Below are 21763 nucleotides of genomic sequence, written 5' to 3' on the forward strand. Positions count from 1 at the left end.
TATATATAAAAAAATCAACAAAGACCTGTAGCCAGTCAAAAATTTCTTTCGGGTTTTGCACATTAAGCAGTAAAATAAAATAAGGCCTTAACTACAAACACCAAACCTGTAAGTTTTGATCTTTTTACTCTTTGTGACTGCCTGCTGCAATTTATCAAGATTCACACACCACAATTCACTGAATCTACTTAGAAGGGAAGGGGAAATCCTAAGGAAAAGCTCAATATTTTCATTAAGTCCTAATGCAGAAATGCTACATCCTGGATATGTTGAAGCCAATGTAGCTCAGTGTTTATTCAATACTGATAATAGATCACACACAAAGCATATGGTACAACTTAAAAGTATAGAAGTATTTAGAATTCAAATTCCACATATTTTGCTCCACTGGATGGAAGGGAAGGAGACAGTGTTTCAGTTTGCCATTTTATTAGCAGCTTGTTTCTAGCAAGCGAATGTCAAGAACTCCCTTTCCAATTTTTGCTTGCTTTTTACTTTGCCCAGAGGACAGTTATCCAAAGATACTGCACAACATCAAAGGACTGTTACTTAAATCAGGAGCAGCTGGTAATTACTGAGCAAACATCCACTCCCAACTACACTCCAGTTCTTAGAAGGGGGGGGGGGAACCAAAACCAACATTTTTCTTCTAAACAGCTCTGCTTTATGTTAACGGTTAAAACTTCTAACCTGAAGAAAGACCTTGTATTACAAGGACTTCTCCTCTAACAAAGACCGTTAGATCAAACAGGGGAAGATAACATTCTTTACAACAAGGTGTGTTTGAATACATTAACCCATGGGTTACCTTAAAAAAAAGTAATTGCCAAAAAAACACACCATAACAAAACTAAACCAACCACACTAAGATTAAGAACCTGTGCACAAGCAGCCTGCAATTCATCAGCTGTGCATGGCAAGGCAGGGAAAGAAACTGCAGCCTGACCTTACTCTCTAAGAGGATGTGTTTGGTTTATTTCTCTCTTAGATCCCTCAGCCCCACCATCCCATTCCTCTCTTTCAACAGCCTACTTGATTCTGGGGGGATCCTGGAAAACTTAGTTTAAAGAAAGAGTGCATTTAAAGTTATGTCAACTTTATGCATGAAGTTACAGTAAGAATTCCTCCTACATTAAGGAGGGAACACAGATTAACAGCTACTAATAAATACTCAGTATTTTAAAAATTACAAAAACATTGTAATCCCTAAATGCAGCAATTCTGAGCAGTTCAGACTTTAATACTCTGCCTTTGGTGTCCCAAAGTCTTTTAAGAAACAACTGTTAAAAGTCCATCCCTTTCTCCAGGGCTTTGTACAGGGAGGTACTGAGGCTACGGCCAGGTGACTGCTCTCAAATGACTGCCCTGCAAATGAAATGCATTATCCAGCCACAGGTACTGCCCAGGCCTCTGCACTTCAATAAAAATACAATTTTTAAGAAAGAAAGAAACCAAACAAAATACAGCCACAAAACCCAGTGGTTTAAATTTACCAGGCCAGTAGTTTCCAGCAGTATTACTTCAATCACTGGCAGTGGTCTGCCTGCACCATTGCCCCAATCCTACACATCAAAGTAAGCTGCGTAAAAAGAAATTACTCCTAGGGGGAGGAAGGGGAGGCTGCTCTGTATTTAGTGGGCTCCACACCCTGAAGTGGAACACTGAAAACACAGAAAGAAAACCCTTACCTTGACGGGTGGGGTGCAGCAGCGGGAGGGTGTCATGCTGTTCAGATCAGGGCTGCTGTAGCAGGGACTCTCTGCCAAGTTGAGATACAGTTCTTCTTCGTTTTCCAAGTTGCTTTTGCTCCCCTGCAGCGGCGAGATGCAGATGACGATGGCGCTGGTGTTATCTGCTCTCAGCATGCGCTGCCTCCACCGGCCCAGCGCCCTGTTCACCAGCATTTTGGCGCACGACTGCCGGTGCTCTCCCTTCATGTTCACAGAAAGGGACAGAGAAAGCAATCAGATCCACTTGACATTATAAATGGAAGATGGACAGTTATGCCACAGCCCGAGTTATATATTCCTACGTATCCCATGCTGAAGTAGCTTGATTCAGAAACACAAGAGGACATATTAATTGAAATTCATCTTTCTTCTTAATGAAATATCATGTTAAAACCAGTTTACTGTAGAATCCACACATACATGAGTGCTTTAAACCACAGAACTGACGCAATGACTTGCATAAATAGCCTGGTTGTAACACATCCTACAGTCTTTCCTGAAGTCTCTCAAGAGGTTTACAGACTATTCATGGTCTGATGCTCAGATGCTCCACTACATAAATTCTCAACTGGTTTGCAAAATAAGCCAAAGAACTTAACTCAGACTTTGTACAAGTCATGTAAAAGCCAATAAACAACTGTCTGCATTGTAACATGCATCTTAATGTGACATAAATTTCATTTTCAGACATTTGGTGTAACTTCCTTAGAGAAGGAACATGTTATCAGCATTATTACTCACAGATACCATCCTGGCAGTCAAATTTCCCTAAAATGGCAACCAAGTAATTTAAACAACGTTGACATCCATGGTATCTGACAGTATATGCCACCACAGTATCAGCCAACGAATATGGTGTGGCCAAGCTATGTTAGGTACTTTCCATACGAGACACTAAGCAGTTTTTAGAGGAAATAAGTATTAAATTTCCACAACAACTTCAAGCCACTGCTCTCACCATCAAGTATTTTTTCTCCTCGTGATCCTGGCACATGGAGATCGCATCTTGAGGTGGGATCATGTTCCACAGCCCATCGCTGCCAAGGATGATGTATTTGTGCTTCTGGGGATCAATGGTGTGCACACTAGTGTCAGGTTCAGGAGACACAACAAATTCACCACTGTAGAAGTCATAGCTCCAAAGATCACCTAGCAAAGAAGAAAATGGTTTTGAATTGTTGTGTTGCACGTGGGAATATGAATCTTGGGAAACACGGAAAAATGTTGCCATGAAAGCAACCACCACCAGTCTCAAGTCACCAACAGTAATAATTTCGGCACAATTCCTGTTCTGCTGCTGCCAGTTACTGATTGTATTTATTAATACAAAGCAATTTAAATAAAAAAAAAAAAGAATCACAAAAATTGTTAAAATTTAAAAGGAATCAAGTAAAAACCCAACCATGTTTATAGGAGGTCTGCTGCCCTCTTAAAACTAATGCTTTCAGGAAAAGGGAAAATATAACAGATCGATACCTAGGAAACAGTGAAACCTCAATATCCAAACTAAAACCTGTCTGAACAACTAAAGTTCCTCTTAAACAGAATAACCCCAAAGCCTTACTTCTCTTGAGTAAGGTTAATGGTACAGTTTAAATACTGGACAGGAAAACCTCCACCTCTTGGACTGGGAATCATGGCACAGTTAACAGAACACAGATGGGGTCCGGGGGAAGGATCACTTAACTGTTTTCTCCCCAACATCATTTACAGCCTTAGACTTCAACCTGCACCACGGTGGTGTGCTGCCCTGCACACCCTAATAAGTCCTGCTCATAGAACAAACCCCCAAACTCCACACCCCACCTTTTCACACCTTTTACTTTTAACCCCGAGATCCTCCACAGCCATCCGAACAACACAGGACCACACGGTTATGTCTTGCTGTGTATGTATTTGTACACACCGGTGCCACAGAGAGGGAACAATGGAAGAGGGCAAAGGAGGAGAGACTGAAGCCTTTCCCCTATTAATTGCCCTTTCCTGTTCCTCCTCCTTCCACAGCATCAGCATCCCTTTCAAAGCCACGCAGTGCTGTGTTAGAGCGTCTGTCCACCTGAACACCATGTGCTAAATTTTGGAGTTGGAAAGAAGCCACAGGAACACAAGTGGTGCCTGGGTTCCAGCAGGAAAGCAGAAAATGAGAGCTAAAGCCTCTGCCTTGCAAGGCCTCATGCAGTGGACCTTTCTATTTTTAAAGCCTTCCTGCTGTGCAAATGAGTTTGGGGTCACCTCACCAGTAATGATGGCCTGAACTGAATCTCAGTAACACATGCGAATCAAACATCCGCTGGTTCAAGTGCTTCCTCCAAACCCTCCTTTGGTAAAAAACACTCCATCAGAAAAAAGCATTTCCATATCAATTTGTTTTAATTTCATTTATCAAGGATACTTGGAAAAAAAAACAAACAACAAAACTCATTCTAACATTGGGCCTTTCAATCAGGAACAGTGTTAATTTGCACTAACACCTTCTCTACAAGTTTATAAATAGCTTCCTGTAGTAATAAGCAACAAAAAGCAACATTATTATTTGCAAGCACTGGCTACATTTTTCTGTGCAGAACGCAGGGCTTTAGAAGTAGAAATTAATTGAATGTCTGAATTGAAAAGCACACAGAAGCTTAAGAACCCCAGTTTAAGAGTAAGGTTTTGTCAGGGTGTTTTTCCTTTGCTTTTTGTTGGCTTCAGAAAGCATGCTGCAGCCTTCTTCCACATCCATCACCACCCTTTTAGAGATAATAAATAAGCTTTTTGTCTTCCTACTTCCTACCATTAGCTTTGCCTTAAGCTATCAACCAGTTGAAAAGACTTTCCCAGAATGGGGAAAGGGAATACTTCAACTCAATTACTCCACTTCACTGCAGCAAGCATGGACGGTCCATCCTTATTAAAGCCCCAATTCACCTCCAGTGCAGCAGCAGCAGACAGAAACACATGCTTCTAATAAGTGCTAATTAAAAGCCCAGCCTGCTTGGCTAGAGGTGCACTCTGTTCCCCAGGCTCACAACAAAGCCAGCAGCTGGCAAGGAGATCAAAATAAATAGTGTAACACAAGAGCTGAGCTTCAGCACAATTATTGTATAGAAATTGCCATGAAAAGTCTTCATGTGCTGAGAGTTCTTCACATCATCCCTGTTACAGACACAGCAGGTAAAATAGACAAGAGCGTGCGATCTTACAGCAACCAGACCTTGGAATCAGCAGCAGCATGAATTGCCAACATGCATCATGTTTTTATGCTTTGATTTGCTAGTTTGTTCATACTCATTTAGGAGAAGTGACAAATGTTATTAGCTGTGCTGCGTGATAAAAATAACCTGATGCTATTTCATTTTGGTTCATCTTCATACATGTCACTGCCCATCTGCTGCTCTTCCTGAGAAGACAGCTGAGTAATCATCATACTGATTTCAGTCAATCTTCCTCCAAGAGGCAGAAGGCTCCTCATGGGCATCATCAGGAATATCCCACTGGTTATAAAGAGGATTCCGAGGATTATGCACATGCTGAAGGGCACAAAGAGATTCTGGGAACACTCAGAATGAATCCACCCCTCCCAAATCACAGGCCAAACTGCAGAGCAAGAGCCCAGTTGTCCCAGTTGCCATTGAAAGCCTTCCAACCTCAGTCCCTCCCCTCCACAATGAGCTGCTTTCTGAAGGCCATGAGGGAACTACACAGAGGTGTGGGCTTGACACAGGAATTAAGAGCTGGAATGGTGTGATTTGCATAATAAAGGCTGTTGGACTACCTGTTAATAAGAATCCATGTGCAAATCCATGCTTAAGGCCAGGCTGGATGGGGCTTTGAGCAACCTGCTCTAGTGGAAGGTGTCCCTGCCCATGGCAGAGGGTTGGAACTAGATGAGCTTTAAGGTCCCTTCCAACCCAAACTGGTCTGTGACTCTATGAAAACTGCAATGCAGCAACATCCCTACAGCACTATCACAATTTTTAACTGGGGCAGGAGGGAACAGAAAGAGAGAAAATTAGATACCACAGGAGGAAAGTAAGTTTTCCTGAAAGCAGATGGTGAAGAGGAGCTAGACTCGTTCAAGGACTCTGAGCTTCAAAGACGAAGTTTATTAAACATGCATTATTTTGGCAAAGCCCATTCTTCCAAATAATCCCCTGTAGCATCACTTCTCTCAAAGCAGCATTCCAAGGTTGCTACAAATGTACAGCAAGAACTGTATCTCCATGACTTTTAAATTCAACTGTACTCATCACCTATTCAAGCTCAAAAATCTCTAGGAAATACACCACAACTTAGTTAAAGTTGCATGATGGAGCAGCACTAAAGCACAGTGAGACCAACTCCAGACTTGTCTGGACTTATTGAAAGCCAGATGGAGCTCTGGATGTCACAGACTAAAATAAATAAAGTACATAAATAAATAAATAAAGCTTTTGTTCTTTGACCCAGGAAAAATTCCTCTAAATTTACGTGAAGCCTGAGGCACACAGAAAAATCCAGATTCTTCTTTACTCAGCCGAGAAGGCAACAACCAAAACTTGTCCTAAAGAACAGGAAAAACTGTCTTCAGTATGAATGTGCTGTCAGTCTGCTCCCACAGACCTGCAGACTCAGGCTAACCCAGCAAGCAAGCGAGCTGTGGTGGCCCAGGACTGTCTGAAGACCCTTCAACTCCAGCCAGCAAAAGCCAGTCCTCGTCACTGGGGCAAGGTACTATTCTTTAGTAGGTTTTTTCCCTCCTAAAGGGCAGAGCACCACAGATTAAGTCAATGCTTTTTAGGGCTACTGCACAGATGGAATACTCCTGTCAGCTGTATATCTTCCCCTGGCCAGCTGGAGAGCTCAGCACCACAGTGGCTGAAAGAGAGATGACAAACTGGGGAAGAGTTACTCTATGTGGCACCCTCTGGCATGATTCTGGGAAGGAAAAAGGGAGAGGCAAGTGAGCCAGAAAGCAGCGTACACCTTTCCCTGGGCATTTCAAAGGGCTTGGAAACCTTTAATTCTGTCCCAAAGGAAGCAGACAGACAAGTGACCCTGGAGCAGACTGGGAAGCCAAGATAGCAAGATGATGTGATATGTCAGAGGTTAGTATTACAGACAGGAACGCCAGGTTCTCAGACTTCACTTGGTGAGCCGTGCTATTCTTATTCCAAATGAAAACCCAAACATTTAACAACCTTCTTCTCTAAAAACTTACACCAGGAACATTTCTATTGGTGTGAAGCCTGAGTATTTCTTTCCCAAACCAAAAAAAATACTAATATAGCTCCTTCCCGTACTTCCAGAAAAATCCTAACTGTTTCTTAGTCACGACTAAGAATAGTATACAGAGATCTAGACAAAAATGACACTGCAGCTTACAAAAATGAAAAATAGATGCTTGAAATCACTATACTAAAGGAGCAGGAAACTGATTTAGCTATATACGAGAATATCAAAATATGCTGTTTATCTTACCTGCTTACTATTACCTTTTAAAATAAAAGGAGAAAAAAAACCCCAACCCTATTTGTAACTCAGCTGCTTCCAGGAAAGTAACTGAAGTTACAAACAAAAACATCCATTGTATAAGTGGGCTGGACTGGATTAAGCCCAAAGCTTTCTTATAGCAAAAGTATGTCCAGAAGTCATATATAAATCAAGTCTTTCATTTGTGTATCTGGAGCATGTTTTGAATACAAAAATATCTTTTGGTTTTAATAGAGGAAAGAAAAGTTTACAAGTCGGCCCCAAACAAAAAACCCAGTTTGATTAATGCCAGATCTTTTTAAATCAAAGTTTTATCTAAAAGGTCTGATAGTACAAAGAGAAGTCTTGCAGAACTTCCTTTTTTCACTGCCAATGAGGCAGTGCTGCTAAGAAGTGAGACACATCTCAGCAAGGATACGGACAGTAACCACTTGAAACCATCCAGGCTGAGTTGCGGTGGGAAATGTTTACACCAAGTGTCATGGCAACCCAGTCCTATAGCCACAAGAGGGCATCTTCACAGCAGTGTAGACGACTGCAAGGCAATGTCCCATTCAAACAACCCAGGAATGATTAAAGACAGATCAGTCTGAGGGACGGGCACAAAACTGAAGCAGAAAAGTTGCACAGAAGCACTTGAGGCTTTAAAACTTTCACTACTCCTCATTTAAAATGACTGGTGAATTAAAGGCTGCTTATAAGGCAGTCTGCACCATGACTGCTCATCTCTGCTTGCATGTTGGCAAAAATCACAGGCTACACCACAGCACACTGCACGAGAAAAGCCTGCACGAACTAGTGTGCAAACATAGAGGAGAAGAGCTAAGATGCATGCAGAAAGCTCCTCAATTTCTGGCCTTGAATTAAATCCTTCAAATAAGCACTAAGGTGGAATTTCAAGCTTCAAACGACAATTCTAGACAGCATTTGCTTAGCTGAAGACATGGGATAAACCAGAAGAATGAACTGACCAAACCTGGATAAAGTTCTACCTTTAGGAAAAAAGTTCTATTATTGCTTTTCTACACTACCAGAGAAGACAGAGGAAGAGGCTCACAGAGACACCTCCCGTCTGCCAAGGAGGGGAAAGCCCCAAGCTCTCTCATCTGAGATACATGGATCCACATCTGCCCTGACATGACCTGTGTAACACACAGACCTGAAAAATAAAGCATAAATTCTGCATTTTGTACAGGAATACATATATATTTTGTCTTGGGGGTGAAAGAATTATACAAGCTAAAGCCAGACATCCCTAGGACTAGACCAGAATCCCAAATGCACCTCAGTTTGCACTGAAGTTTGCCTGGTTTTATATAGTTTAAAAAAAAAAGCAATTATCAATATAACCTGGAAAATGCTGTACAGTACTTCAACTTACTAGCTCATGCAACTCAATATGATTGATCTTCAGTCCTTCCTAAGGAGCAGGAAGGAAGAACTAAGCAGCAGGCACTATGTAGCAACTCTGCCCATTTTATTTGGTTAACTTACAAAAACTGAATCATGTAAGAAAACCCAAAATGATTATACAGGATCTACTTAGGCCATCTGAGGTCAGCCATACCCTCTTCTCTGGGGTTTCATGGTATGCACATTCAAAAGCTTCACAAACTATTCTGGCATCCAGCAAGTTGCTCTGGGAAGCAGCTTCCCTGTCACTGGCAGAGCCAACATGCTTGCAGGAGCCATGCACTGAGCATTCAATGTTCTGGTACCAGAGACAGCAGGAAACTCCTGTTCTTATAAAGAGTCAAGCCTGTGCGGTGGAGGCCACTCCATCTAAAATATGGGAGTGAGTCTATTATATTTCTACATAAAAAAAGGAAAAAAGACTTCATATTGCCACATGAATGAGTGGTTTAACTAAGAGGTTCTTGGTTCAGGTTTCATCATTCATTAATTTAACACACACACACAAACAGCTACAACACAGTGAAACAATCCCTTACTACATAATCCTTTTGACAGCTGCAGATCTTGGCTCTATATTATTGCCCAAGAAAAGGGGAGGAGGAGGGAAAAAACTTCTAGATTTACTAGATTTAGACCTGAACTAATTTACCAGCAAGAGAGATCCCGTATGATTTAAAAAACAACCAAGAGCCATTGCTGCCATCCCAGCAGGCATTACCAGGCAACTTGACTGGTCTGGGAGACAGCTGAGGATGTCAACTTAAACAGTAACTTAAGGAAGGCACAGTGAGTTTAAGTTGCACTTAAAATCAACCTACAAAGCTCAGTGATTAATCACACCGTTTGTCTACTTGTTTTTCCATTCTGTTCTTGTTTCAAGTTGTACAATAAGATATTCAGAGCTTGGAATGTAGCTTTTCTTTGCTTCCCCTGCTTGATGTACCACCTTTTAAAGTTACACGCATGGCCAGACTTTACTTCAAAGCTGGGTTCCAGAGATCTAAACTCTTCACTCCATTTTTCCATAATGGGTTCAATACACAGGAAGAAAACACACAATCTTGTACACTTACAGCTTTGTGCTTATCATCCAGAAGCAGGTCTAAGTTAATTTATTTGGACAGATGGCATAGCTGAAACGTAACCTTCCTCCTAGCACGTATCTGGCCATTATGTTACCGCACAGAGCAGGTTATTTCCCCCCTCAGCATTCTTTCCCCAAGACGTGCACATGTAAGCACACTCACAGGGGTCTACAATGCCTTCCTGACTGCCACAGGGAGATACTGCCTCCACAGAAAGACAACAACTAATAGATGATGCAATGACACACACGGACTCTTCAAAACACACAAGCAAGTTACACGATGGCTTGCTGCCTCTGAGCATCTGCTCTACAGTATCTGGCAATTTGTACAAAGCATAGCTTTGCCTTACACAAGGGGATTCAAGTAATTTGAGTTACCTCACACTTGGTTTAGGGACAGGCAGATAAATGGACAGTTATCATGAAATTACAGGGGCCAGGAAACTTACTCAAGCGATTACCCTCTAAGGAAACAAAATGCTCTTCTGATCCGAATAGGCAGCAATTCCCAAGGAGAACAATTCTGGGACTGCACAGGGTTCCTAAGTATCTATTACAAGGCAAAATTGTTATCAGGAAAGGTGTTTTCATTGCCCAAAAGAGGTTAGCAGAAGTAGCTATGCTGAAAATGCACAATACTCTGCTGCAGTATAAAGTATTCCATCAGAAGACTTAAAAACCTGTGTACTCTACAAGCAGCATACAGATACTTTACAGAGACAGCATGAAGCCTAAATGTTCTGACTTGTTATGGGGCTATAGATAAATTAAACATTACTTAAATGCAGCCACTACTGTTATGAGAAGCAGTGGTAATAAAAAATGCATACCACAAATGCTTATTTTGGGGCAGAAAGACACTGCAGACAATCAGAACGGTAAAGGGAATGGCAACAGAATTAATCTGAGCAGAAGGATTTCTATTGCACCACTATTCTTTCTGCTGACCAAGTATCTAACCCATGCAATGCTTTTCCACAGCGTTTTAAGCCCTGCTATTTCCAAAGCCTTTGCCGTACTCCTTACAATGAGTGACAGACTTCAGGACTGGATGAGGGATCAGACTGAATCAAAAGTATTTTAAAGTTTTGTAAGAGAAAGACAATTTAAAAGAAAAAAAAAAACAAAAAACAACCTGTGCTCTAAATTTTAGCATTTTTAATCAGTCTTCCCACTTCAAAGACAGTAAATTCACAACTCCAGGCTCCTCTCCGTGGTGCAAAGAGACTCTTGCTCTCCCACTAAAAATTATTGTGCAATTATTGTCCAGTCTGGGATCTGTCTGGGATTTCTGTAAGGGTAACAGCCCATTTTGGACTTAGCAAAAAGAATCACTGTGCTAGATCTCTGTGGGATTGACTGGAGTATTGGGAACCAGTATGTGTCACCACTGACAGTTATTACTCCGCTTGGCCAAGCTCCAGCAGTGCTGTGCCAACCCGGGTAGCAGCCTGGGAGCCAGCCAAGAGGTCGAGCAGGCCTCAGCAGCATGAATGCAAATGGCTTTAGTCGTGGTAGGTCTTTTGTAAGCAGCGTAAGGGGCATGCTGGTCTCAGAAAGAAGTTAAATCCTGTTTCCAAACTGTGAGCGTCTGTGCACCATCTGGGTCCTAGGGAGCGAAGCAGCTGTGTTCCCTTTTGCAGGAGGTTTGTCATACCTCCTCAGAAGGGGATGTGAAAAGGCCATGGAGGCTCCTTGAGCAAGCAACCACAACACTGTCACACTGTAAACCCGTTTCCCTGTGATTTGAAGATGCCAGAGCCCTCTTTTAAGCTTTCAAACCTACTGACTTTTTGAAACCAAGAACTGTTAAGAGATAAGTGTTCTCATTCTCAGACCTGCAACTCTCCAGTAAACCTCTTCAGTCGCATAATGGGAAAGAATGCAATAGGGGGCTAACAGATGCATCATTCCTTGAATTCCCATCTGCACACAATGCCCAGCCAAATCCTTTAGTTCAACTTGCTGAGAGGAGTCAAATCAAAAGCCATCGAGCTGTTTAGACAAACAACAAACTCGCAATCATGGGAGTAAGGATTCGTCAAAATTAAGCACAGACTTTTTGTACTTTATGAGGAACACACACCCTTGTGCAGAAAAGGAGAGAAGACGGGTTCACAGCTCAGCAGATGAAGCTCCTAGTCATCTCTTGACTCCAAACGATTTACTCAAGTCAGTTTTACTAACCATAAAATAAGCATCTACCTTGCCTAAAATATGACACAGAATTAAGTCTTTTAAGATACAAAGTTCCATCAAATTAAAACTCTGTTATTGCAAGATCCTCATTCAGCCTCCTGTGACTCCTCCCTTGACGCATGGCCGTATTTTACAACATTAGTTATCACTGCAACGTTCTTCTTAACACTGAACAAAGCCACATGAAGGAGATATCACTGCCTTTGAAATGAGACACAGTAATGCTACACAATTATCAAGATGACCACGGTCCCAGAACAGACTGTGCCCGTGACACGCTGCCAACTGTCCCAGGAACACTGACAACACTATCACGTAACTGTCAAGCTTGCCAAGAAGAAATTAAGTCACAGGACAGTTTTTTCAGGTAACAAATATGATGCCAGGGGGAAAAAAAAAAATAAATCAAACCTATACTGGGTATATCTGGAGAGAAAATTCTTCACTGGGGAAGAGGGAAACAAGATGAACTGCAAAGATTGGAATTCTGCAAGGAAATTTAATAAGGAAAAAACCTGACCAGAAAACACTAGCACTCATGGCCACGAAGTAGCCAGAGATAGAATTATAAACTATTTCCCAAAAATAATTTCTCACAAGTTTTCTAGGTACTGTAACTTGCCTTTTTGACCTTTGTTCCTCAAAGATAGTTTCCCATTACTTACAGTCTGGCACAGGCAAGTTACAGATATAACACAGACTGGACTTTCATCCCTTTGCTCATTCTATGTTAAGTCTTGAAAGAAAACAGATTCACCACAAAAGGAAGACCAAAGTACTTCATATGCTACGCAGCAAAACTTACTCTCACCACCATGTAGTCAAAAAATACAGCCCTATTACTTCAGTAAAAGACAAACATGCTCTCCACCTTGGAGACACATTCCGATTTGTACATTTTTGTTTGCCCAGAGATGAAGTACCATCCTTTAGAGTCTGACATTGACAATCCTGCATGTTGTAGGGCAAGTCCTTCACTCGTCAATGAAACCTTCTACAGCTTTATTTGAAAAATGAAATCCATATTATATTAAAAATACTTTTGAAAGGCCCAAGCTTTCAGAAGGCCTTGGAATCAAGGCAAGCAAGCCCCTCTAAACTAGATGTTTTGGCAAGCAGGGTATGATCCGGTTCTGGTGGCCTGTATTCAGTGGTGTCTCACTTCCCAGACACAGGCACAACTTACCGAGTGCTCTGGCAACCGCCAGGAAGGGAATCTGGTCGATGACAGTGCTGCGGCGCACAGGGCCGTTGTGAGTCAGGCGAGGCCTCTTCCAAACAACACGGTTCACACCAGACTTGTTGATCACACTAAAACCATCAGAAAGAAGCAGGGGTTAAAAAGGAATGGAAATGAAAGCATGGAAGTTGGTTTCAATGACACAAAACTGGTTTAATATGCAAATATGGAGTCAATAATGACAGCACCCTCAGGGAAGTCCACACCACTATTAAATATTTCAAAACACACGGTTTCACTTAGATAGTTTCATTCCATATTAAGCCAAATGGAAAAGTGAGACATGAAGGGCAGAAGAAAAAGCAGAGGAATGAAGACCTGGAAGAAATTCAGGCTGGCTGCAACAACCAGATGTAAGAGTATCTTTTTAATCTGTCAGAGAAAAAACAGATCTGAATTTGCTTTCCTCAGATGAGGACCATCAACGTCAACTCACTTGAGTGGAAATATCATGTAGTTCCTCCTTCAGTTTTCTCCATCTGCCAAAGTTTGGCAGTGAGGAGAAGCACAGTGCAGTTGAAAAAAACAAAAGAGAACAGAGCACTGCCTTCTGTAGGGACTTCCTTAAAGGTGCATCAACATGAGGCAGATACAAAAGAGGAATTGGTCATAGTTGCTGTCTGCTGAACGAGGAGATAGGATGAAACAGCTCTGCATTTGAATGTTAACACCTGCTCTTAAGGCACCCAGCACTGGTTTTAGTTCTCACAAATGCATTAGAAGGAGAAGCTATAGCGCAAGTAAATGGGATAGCTGTTATTGGGCAAGGAAGAAAGGACAGCATGGGCCACTGAGGAGGAAAAGGCAATGGAACAAGGAACTAGCAAAGCTTGGTCCCAAAAAGTTAAGAACTAGATACTTAAAAGCTAGCTTTTATCCAAGGAACAGCCATCGGTAATTAGAAACTGAGAAGCTCTGGAACAGCCTCAAGATTCCTCATACTGAAGCTATTCAAGATGCACTTCCTGAGACTTCAAAGGCCTTAACAACAAGGGCATGTTTAGCTCCATCCTTCGCATGCACAGTGCAGCAAAGTCACAAACATCACATCCTAGAAATCCATCTCATCCACTTGTACAACGAATAATCACACAAAGCTAACCTCAGCCACCATCAGAAACACAACCTCAGCCCACACTCCGACATTGTCACTAGGAAAATAGTATTTTTAATGAAAGACTCAATTATGCTCTCCCATTAACTTTTCCCAATTTGCTTTCATGGAAGAGAGGACATTAATAATCAGAGCTGCATAGTTCCACCTCACTCTTGCTATTCGCTTCGCAATAGCCCACAGCAGCCAGCCTGGGAAACACAGAAGGAGCACCAGTAAAAACAAAGATTTAAAAAAGAATAAAGACTGAACAATTCCTGTTGATACAAAGTTCCAGGCAATGCTGCTTTGAAGCTTCAGAGACTTTCAGCCTCTGAGACACACAACTTTGGAACCCATACATTTGCAAGTACTAACCTAGCAAAACTGCATGTTACCTTTCCTGAAAAGCTACAATAGACCTAACTGACCAACTTCCACCTGCTAGAGATACAAATGTCTGAAGGTTAATGAGCTGACAGGGTTCTCGTATGGATGATGTCAACAGGAAAACCTTCAGTGATCTGTCTCTGAACTGCAAGAGAAGGAAACCGTGCCCATCCATCTGGTGCAGTACTGCGGAGCGAAAGAACAGAGAGCTCCTGTGAAGCTACGCCAAATGCAAGCCCTGAGGTTTGTCTCAAAACATTAGTGCCATCTGACAAACCTGCCAGCCTTCCTCCTCAGTCACAGGAACACACATCAAGCACAATTCGGAGATGTTCCAACATCTGCCAGCTCCTGGCACTGAAGAAACTACTAGTGTATGTTAAAACAAGGTATTCTAACATTTTAAGAGTATATTTAAACATGGCAAATACAGTATCTTGTATCAAATCTTGTTTCAAATCTCAGATTATTTTATTTATGTTCCTTAAACAGAAGCTTTGGAGAGCCTACTCAACAGCTGCCATCCTCACTTCAGGAACAATGCAGAATGCAGGAGAAATTACAGAGTATTTTGTGTCAAAACTGCTGCGTTTCCACCCTTTGACAAGCTAGATATTCCAGAGCTCATCTCATTATCTTTATGGCAATGCAGTCCTCTCCCCCCAGGTTCCTCAGAAGTTCACGAAAAATAGGTCAAACAGCAGTATCTCTGCTTCCAAAGTTTTTAGCGAACATTCAGAACTGGAACCACACCTCAGCTGCCCGATCCACCCGGAAATCAAGATTTTGCTCATACCATAAACCACCAGCAAAAAGCACAACAGCACAACAACAGATCACATTAACCTTGGGAATCCCCAACAAGCTACAAAAAACACAGAGCACAGACAGGGAAAGAATATAAATAGACTGTGAGATTCACCAGCTTGTTTGCCCAAAAAAAAACCCCCAAAAAAAAAAACCACAACCAAGCTTAAGCCTAGTGCAAAGACAGAAATAGCACCAGAGATCAAAACTGAAGTAAAAAGCAGAGACAGTTACCTGCCCCCAAGGCCTTCAATTCTCTCCCTTTCTTTGGGAAGTTCTGGCTTGTGGTCCTGCGTCACCTCTACAGCTCTCACGAAGTCATCTTTGGGGTCATCCTGGACCCCCAGCACCACACCTGAGTCACCAACATGAGCAACATACATCTTCGACCCGCGGATAATTACCACGCTGGCAGTAGTTCCAGACGTGCTTGGGAGCCCTGTCATGGTCTTCGGCCACTCTGCTGCAATGAAAGAAAAAAAGCAAATAAAAATACCTTTGGTTTCAATTCTGTGGAACTGGCAATGTTTTGAGGCTCAAGAGGAAGGGCGTGCCACAGAGCCTTGTGTAACATTACAACACAGTGGGTGTTTAACTGTAGTACAGCCAGGCAAACCAGTGCCCTCAGATCCCCCCCCCCTTTCATAACATCACTCCCCTACTGAGAGCTTCAATTAACACAGATAAAACCACTGTCAAAGCACCAAGAGAGGATTCAAAAAGCTGCCTCCTCTGGTTTAATGTTCACTACTAGAAGAATATGGAGGGAGATGTGTTCCTGGAGTGCTGGACCGGATCGATCAAGTGTTAAGTTCTACTGTTCACTTCCCTGTCTGAAGGGGTAGACACGTTACAAATTAGGTCATTTTTCTGGACATTTGACTGGCAGGCAGGTTTTCTTGACATTCCTGAACCCCTTGGAAGGAAAGAAAATGCTATTTTACTTTGATATGCTGAACGACATTTTAAGTAGAGTAACATCTCAACAGCCTTATTTACATTTCCCTCTGGAGGACTGAATGAAGCATACTATTTAAGTATACTACTCAAAACCCAACTTCAAATCTTCTGCAGAAGTTATCCCTTAAATTCAGAACAGCAAAATAGCTATACTAGTGTAAACTACACATGGTTAGGGAAATCTCCTTTCTCAACTATTTTGCCCTCCAAACACATTACACTCTCCCCCCATTTAAGTCCAATCCATATTTCTCTTTCACGCCTTTTCTTTTCTTGTCTATCTTGGTGTCTACACACCCAAGTTCATCTTCTTCCAAAACTCCACCATATGATTGAGACGACATCCCAATTAAGACAGATTAGCCATACCAATCCTCCTCCCTACTTCAGCACCCTCAGAATACAGAACTGAAGTTCCCAGTTATCAGCTGATTTCAACTGTCAACAGCAACCTCATGTTTCTTCTTCACTGCACCCACTCCTGTCTTCAGACAAACTCCGAAGGGAGACTCATCTCCTTGTCACATTCTATCTTCTGCACTTCACAAGTTGCACTCACACAGCACAACATAAAAACTCCACTATGATACACATTCTGTTTGCAGGAAATACCCAAGCCAGACTGCCAAAGCACTGTATTATTTATTTTCCTACAGCACAACAAACACGGGGTGGGGGGAAGGAAGGAAACAATAGGAGGCCTTCTCCTCTGTGAAAACAGGTATTTTAAACTTCTAAAGTTTTAAACAGAAGCAAAAGATTAGGAACTTAAGTTCTAGGGTCACTGAATGATGCGCAGAAGCCCAAGACAAGAAAGACATAATGAAGGAGAAGCAGAATTGTGCAGTCTGATAATAAAAGCTCATTTTCCTCAGTGTTAGCTACCAAGATACCCAATATAATTTAAACGTTTAAGTTCTAAAAGAGTTCTAGCTTTGTGTTCTGAATACTACACTACACTTTCTCCCTAGGAGAAGCTTTATTTCAAGAACACAAACATTCAATCAGCTTATTGGAAGTACTTTGTCTGGCAATTTTAGCTGTGGATATTAAATCTAACACATTCCAAATGGAAAGCAAATGAGGGAGGAAGCCAAGTGGTAATGAGGACTTCAACCATGCACTTAACAGAAAACAAGCTGCAACTAATGAGTTTCTGTCAGTGCAAAAACCCCTCAATAGCAATAAAATATATTAGAGTCAAACCAGTCTTTATGGGAGTGAAGAACAGAGTGAAATCACCCACTTATGAGAAAAAGAATGATACAGCAGCCTCAGGTTTTAGGCTCCAACATAACAGAAATTAGATCTGCCTATCATCAAGGGATTTTAGTTTATGCCTTGCTCCTGTTTAGAGACAAGTATTATATATAGCATAGCAGATTCCTTTCTTTAGAGATTGTGTCTCATCAGAAATTAACAAAAGTGTCAAAACTGTTGAGCTTTCTTCTGAGCTCAAGCAGTAACATTGAAGTCTCCTACCAGACTCCTCCACACAGCAGGAACATGTTTTTATCAGTCACGTAACTTCAGCAATAGGGCATCTTCAGAAAGAATTTTTCCCCTCCACTTGTGAAATACTGCCCTTCACTCAGCTTTGTAACTTGGAGCTGGTAAACTCAGCTGCCTTTGTAGCTGACAAAATGAAACTGTCACCTGCTGCCGAAGACAGAAGCATAAAGGGATTTGCTTCATAAAATTTGACTTGGTTTCATTTAGAAACATTTTAGTGCAAATTAAATGGAACCCCTAAGAACAAACATACACAGGACACTACCGCCAAGGCCCCATATTTCTTTTACAAGATCTTTTGTAAGACAAGCAGGCACGACTCCACTGCAGCTGGGAGGCTTTCCATCCAAAAATCCCATCGTTATAAAAGAGCACAGCACACGCTGACCCAGCCGATGCGAACGGAGAGCGGGAGGTAAATCCCATCTGTGTCTAGCAGGGTACCGACAGCACTGCCTGTTGCAGATTGTCACAATACCTGCCCACAAAATACCACACCTTCCAGTTCAGCAGATGTACTCCCCGCTCTCCCAAGGAAAGAAGATTAAATGAAAAAGAGAAAAGGCACATTAAGCGTTCACAATATCTAAAGTTATCAGATTTATAATCCAGTTTGTCCCTCACAACAGTAGACAGTTTCAAGAGGCAAATCCATGCAGCTTCCAGGACTCTTAAGTTGTTTATACACAACCTGCGATTTCTTCTTACTTTATTCACCCTTCTCCTGGTGGAAGGGCTGGAGAGAGGGGTAGCAATTGGTTTAGAACAACCCATCCCAAACAGTATGTTACACCAGAATATAGATCCTACACCTGGATACCACATCTGTAACAGAAATACTCTGGCACAGCCTAAAAAGCAAATTCCCTCATGATGGTTGTGATCTGAAACACACAGACTGCTCCAAAACATGCATGTGAAAAGTTCTGCTCCTGTTCATTTTTGAGAATTATTCAGAATTATTTGGGGAATCAAAAACTGCTAAAGAATACATTTCATTCTGATCTCCTGGTTTTATACAAGTTAACTACAATACCTTATTTCAAGTTACTGTGGTTCTAAAATTCTTGTTAAACTTTCAAAAAAATAAATGCTATATGAACTTTTAATACAGCAATAGACCCTAAAAACTACATTATCCTGGAAGTCTGCATTGCCTCAAGTGGTCCAGGTTGTTTTCAGATTAGAATACATTACAGAAACTCCTCAATACTTCTAAGAATAATCCTGACATTATTTTGCAGTGAAAATTTAAAACCCACCCTTTCTATTTGATGAGAAATAAAAATGCTATTAAACTTCTATTGCTTTGATTGTATTTAATGGGACGAGTTATAACCAAAATGGAATCACACAGCTCTTTCTAAACTATAACCTGTAATGCTGAAGAAAATGTTTTTAATAGTATCAAGCTATACAAATAATTCATTACCAAAGAAATATAAACCTACACAATCCTCAGGAGAGTCACTTCAAAATCTGGGCCCTCCTGAGAACACTTCTTGTAAACACCTTTCCTACCACTGCCAATTGGAGGAATAGGCTTCAAACATGAACTTTTACTCTAGAAGCCCTTTCACAGAGGAATTTATTTATATCTATCTCCCTCTCTCTCTCCCTCTATATATATATATGTATATATACACACACACCATAATTCAGGCAAAAAATTATCAGCAATGACAAACAGGTATTTTTCTGGTTTAATTTTTCTGGTTCTCTCCTGATGAGTGTTTCTTTTCTACACAAGAATGTTTATTTTCACAAGAGATGGCCACTGGGTTGACCCACAGCTTCCAAGAACTAACAGAGCAGCAGAGTATGAGCTTTTCCAACAGCCATCAACTGGAAGCAATAAAAACTCCATCCTTCACAGCAAAAATCCAGACCATTCTCCCACCCCTGTTTCAAGACATCAAAATCCCCAGTCTCTCTTTCAAGTCCATAGTGTTGCCAAATCACGGTGAGAGATGTGCCCTACAGATGATGATATGGAGGATTATTTACCTTAAGTAACACTTGCATGAGAAGTTATAAACTAGATATAGTGATGTTTTTGTCCAGTAAAACTCTAGCTGTCAGGCACATGCAGCAGAAACCAGTAAGCCCAAGCATGCTATGTAGAAGTTTACCATACAGCCTGCCTAAAGCTGTCATCAAGTGCTCATAGCCAGAGCTATGTTGTTTCTCACAACAATTTAAATTGGTTCCACAACCCAAGTGCTGTTTGCTAAACACTCATTACTAAAATAGTACTTCCTGCGTTCTGTCACTTCACTCCACCTCACTGCATCTTGTATTCACACATAGTTACCGTGACAAATAACAGATCAAGGAACTGCACCTAGAAAATTAAACCCCTCCCTTTCTCCCCCATACTATCTTCCCCTATTCACACATCTTTCTCCTCATCATGCAATCCTGCAGCCCTGGGGAAATCACACACCACTCACCAATGTTCCCCAGCATTAAGGCTATGGTCAAGTTCCGGCGCTTCTAAAAGTTACACCCTTTCCTTTCTGCCCAGTATCAATGCGCCCTCAACCTTCCCCCGAATCTTTTCAAGAACCAGACAGTCACACAACTTCTCTCTTTTGCTATTCAAGAAAAAGGAAGAAGAAAATGAAACTGGTTTGACACTGTAATGCGTGTCCCCACCCCCATCACTTCGCTGAAACCCCACCATGCTCTAAGTACAATTCTTGGTTCTTATGTCCACCTTCCAAGCCCACTGTCAGCATCACTGTCTATGTTTCTGACCCAACAGTACTGTGTCCCACTCCTGCCTGCCTTTCTTCAAATGCTGTTTGTTCACTGTTCTTATATTTTCTCTTTCTGGGGCCCCTGAAGACATAAATGCATATACAGCACATACTTTACACAGTATGTATGAACAACAACCATACTCTATAAACCATAATATTCTCCTCACCAAGGAAAGAAAAAGTAATTCCTTTCAGAAACTCAATTCTGCAGTCTCACTCTATCTCAGGGAGGAGGAAAGGTATAAGAACAACTGTCACCTGTCTTGTCACTCTCCTCTGCTTTACCCTTACCTATTTAGGACCACAACTTCTATCCTACTGCAGTTAAGCAATTAATTTATAAATCTTTAGCATACTGACTGTTTCCTATTTTGGCAGGTACGCTGTATATTTCCCAATGTTAAAACAATACAGAATGAGCAAACGATTACTCTTTAAGGAACAGCCAGATTTCGAATCCTTCCGTCAGGACTCGACAAAAACAGTTGGGATGAAGGCACAGTTAGGGAAGAAAACACCATCTCAGCCCCTTCGAGTTTACTAAAATTACTTTTTTTTTGTCTTTTCACGATACTCTGGCCAAGGGAAACCTAAGGGCAAGCTCCATCCAGGTAACGAGATGAAGACCTCCCAATAAATCGAACTGAGAGATCCGACTCGCAACACCCCGAAAACACACTGCAGCTCTATCATCACACCACGTTACACAGCACATTGGTCCTACAACGTGTCCTCCCACAGTCTGCTCTCCAGTTTTTCTTGTTGTACCGAATTACTTGACTCAACACCTCGGATCACATCCCGCTCTCTCCTCCCCGTTCCCTGCACACGGACGGAGTCGACGCTGCCAACAGCGCGGGTGCCCCGCTCCGAAGCGGAGATGGAGGGAGGCTTTGAAACACGCAACTCACAACAGTGCGGAGGGGGCGGGCGGGGGGAGGAAAAGGCGGCTGAAAGCGAGATGTCCCGCGCTCAGGGGACACTGGCACACGGGGAAAGGGAGACGAAGGCGGGCAAGGGGGTCCGCTGTGCCCTCGGTTCTCACCGCGGGGCCCTGCGCGAAGGAGAAGCAAGACCCAACGGGGAAGCACGGCCGGGGGCCGGCGGCGCTAC

At 42.0% G+C, this 21763-nt stretch overlaps 1 protein-coding gene across 1 annotated transcript; it reads right to left on the bottom strand.

Annotated features, from left to right (window-relative positions):
• Positions 1-1688: 1688 nt before the first annotated feature.
• Positions 1689-15870, bottom strand: LOC104402443 (protein phosphatase 1D-like; the record flags this gene model as incomplete). The annotated part of the gene is made up of 4 exons (XM_010010323.1): positions 15648-15870; positions 13070-13194; positions 2689-2879; positions 1689-1931 (listed from the first exon to the last, which is right to left on the bottom strand). Coding segments are annotated over exons 1-4 (771 nt in total), but the record flags the coding sequence as incomplete, so codon positions are not given.
• Between the last annotated feature and the right edge of the window lie 5893 nt (positions 15871-21763).

This window comes from Nestor notabilis, unplaced genomic scaffold (assembly GCF_000696875.1).
Source record: "Nestor notabilis isolate BGI_N333 unplaced genomic scaffold, ASM69687v1 scaffold9772, whole genome shotgun sequence".
NCBI classification, from domain to species: Eukaryota; Metazoa; Chordata; class Aves; order Psittaciformes; family Psittacidae; genus Nestor; species Nestor notabilis.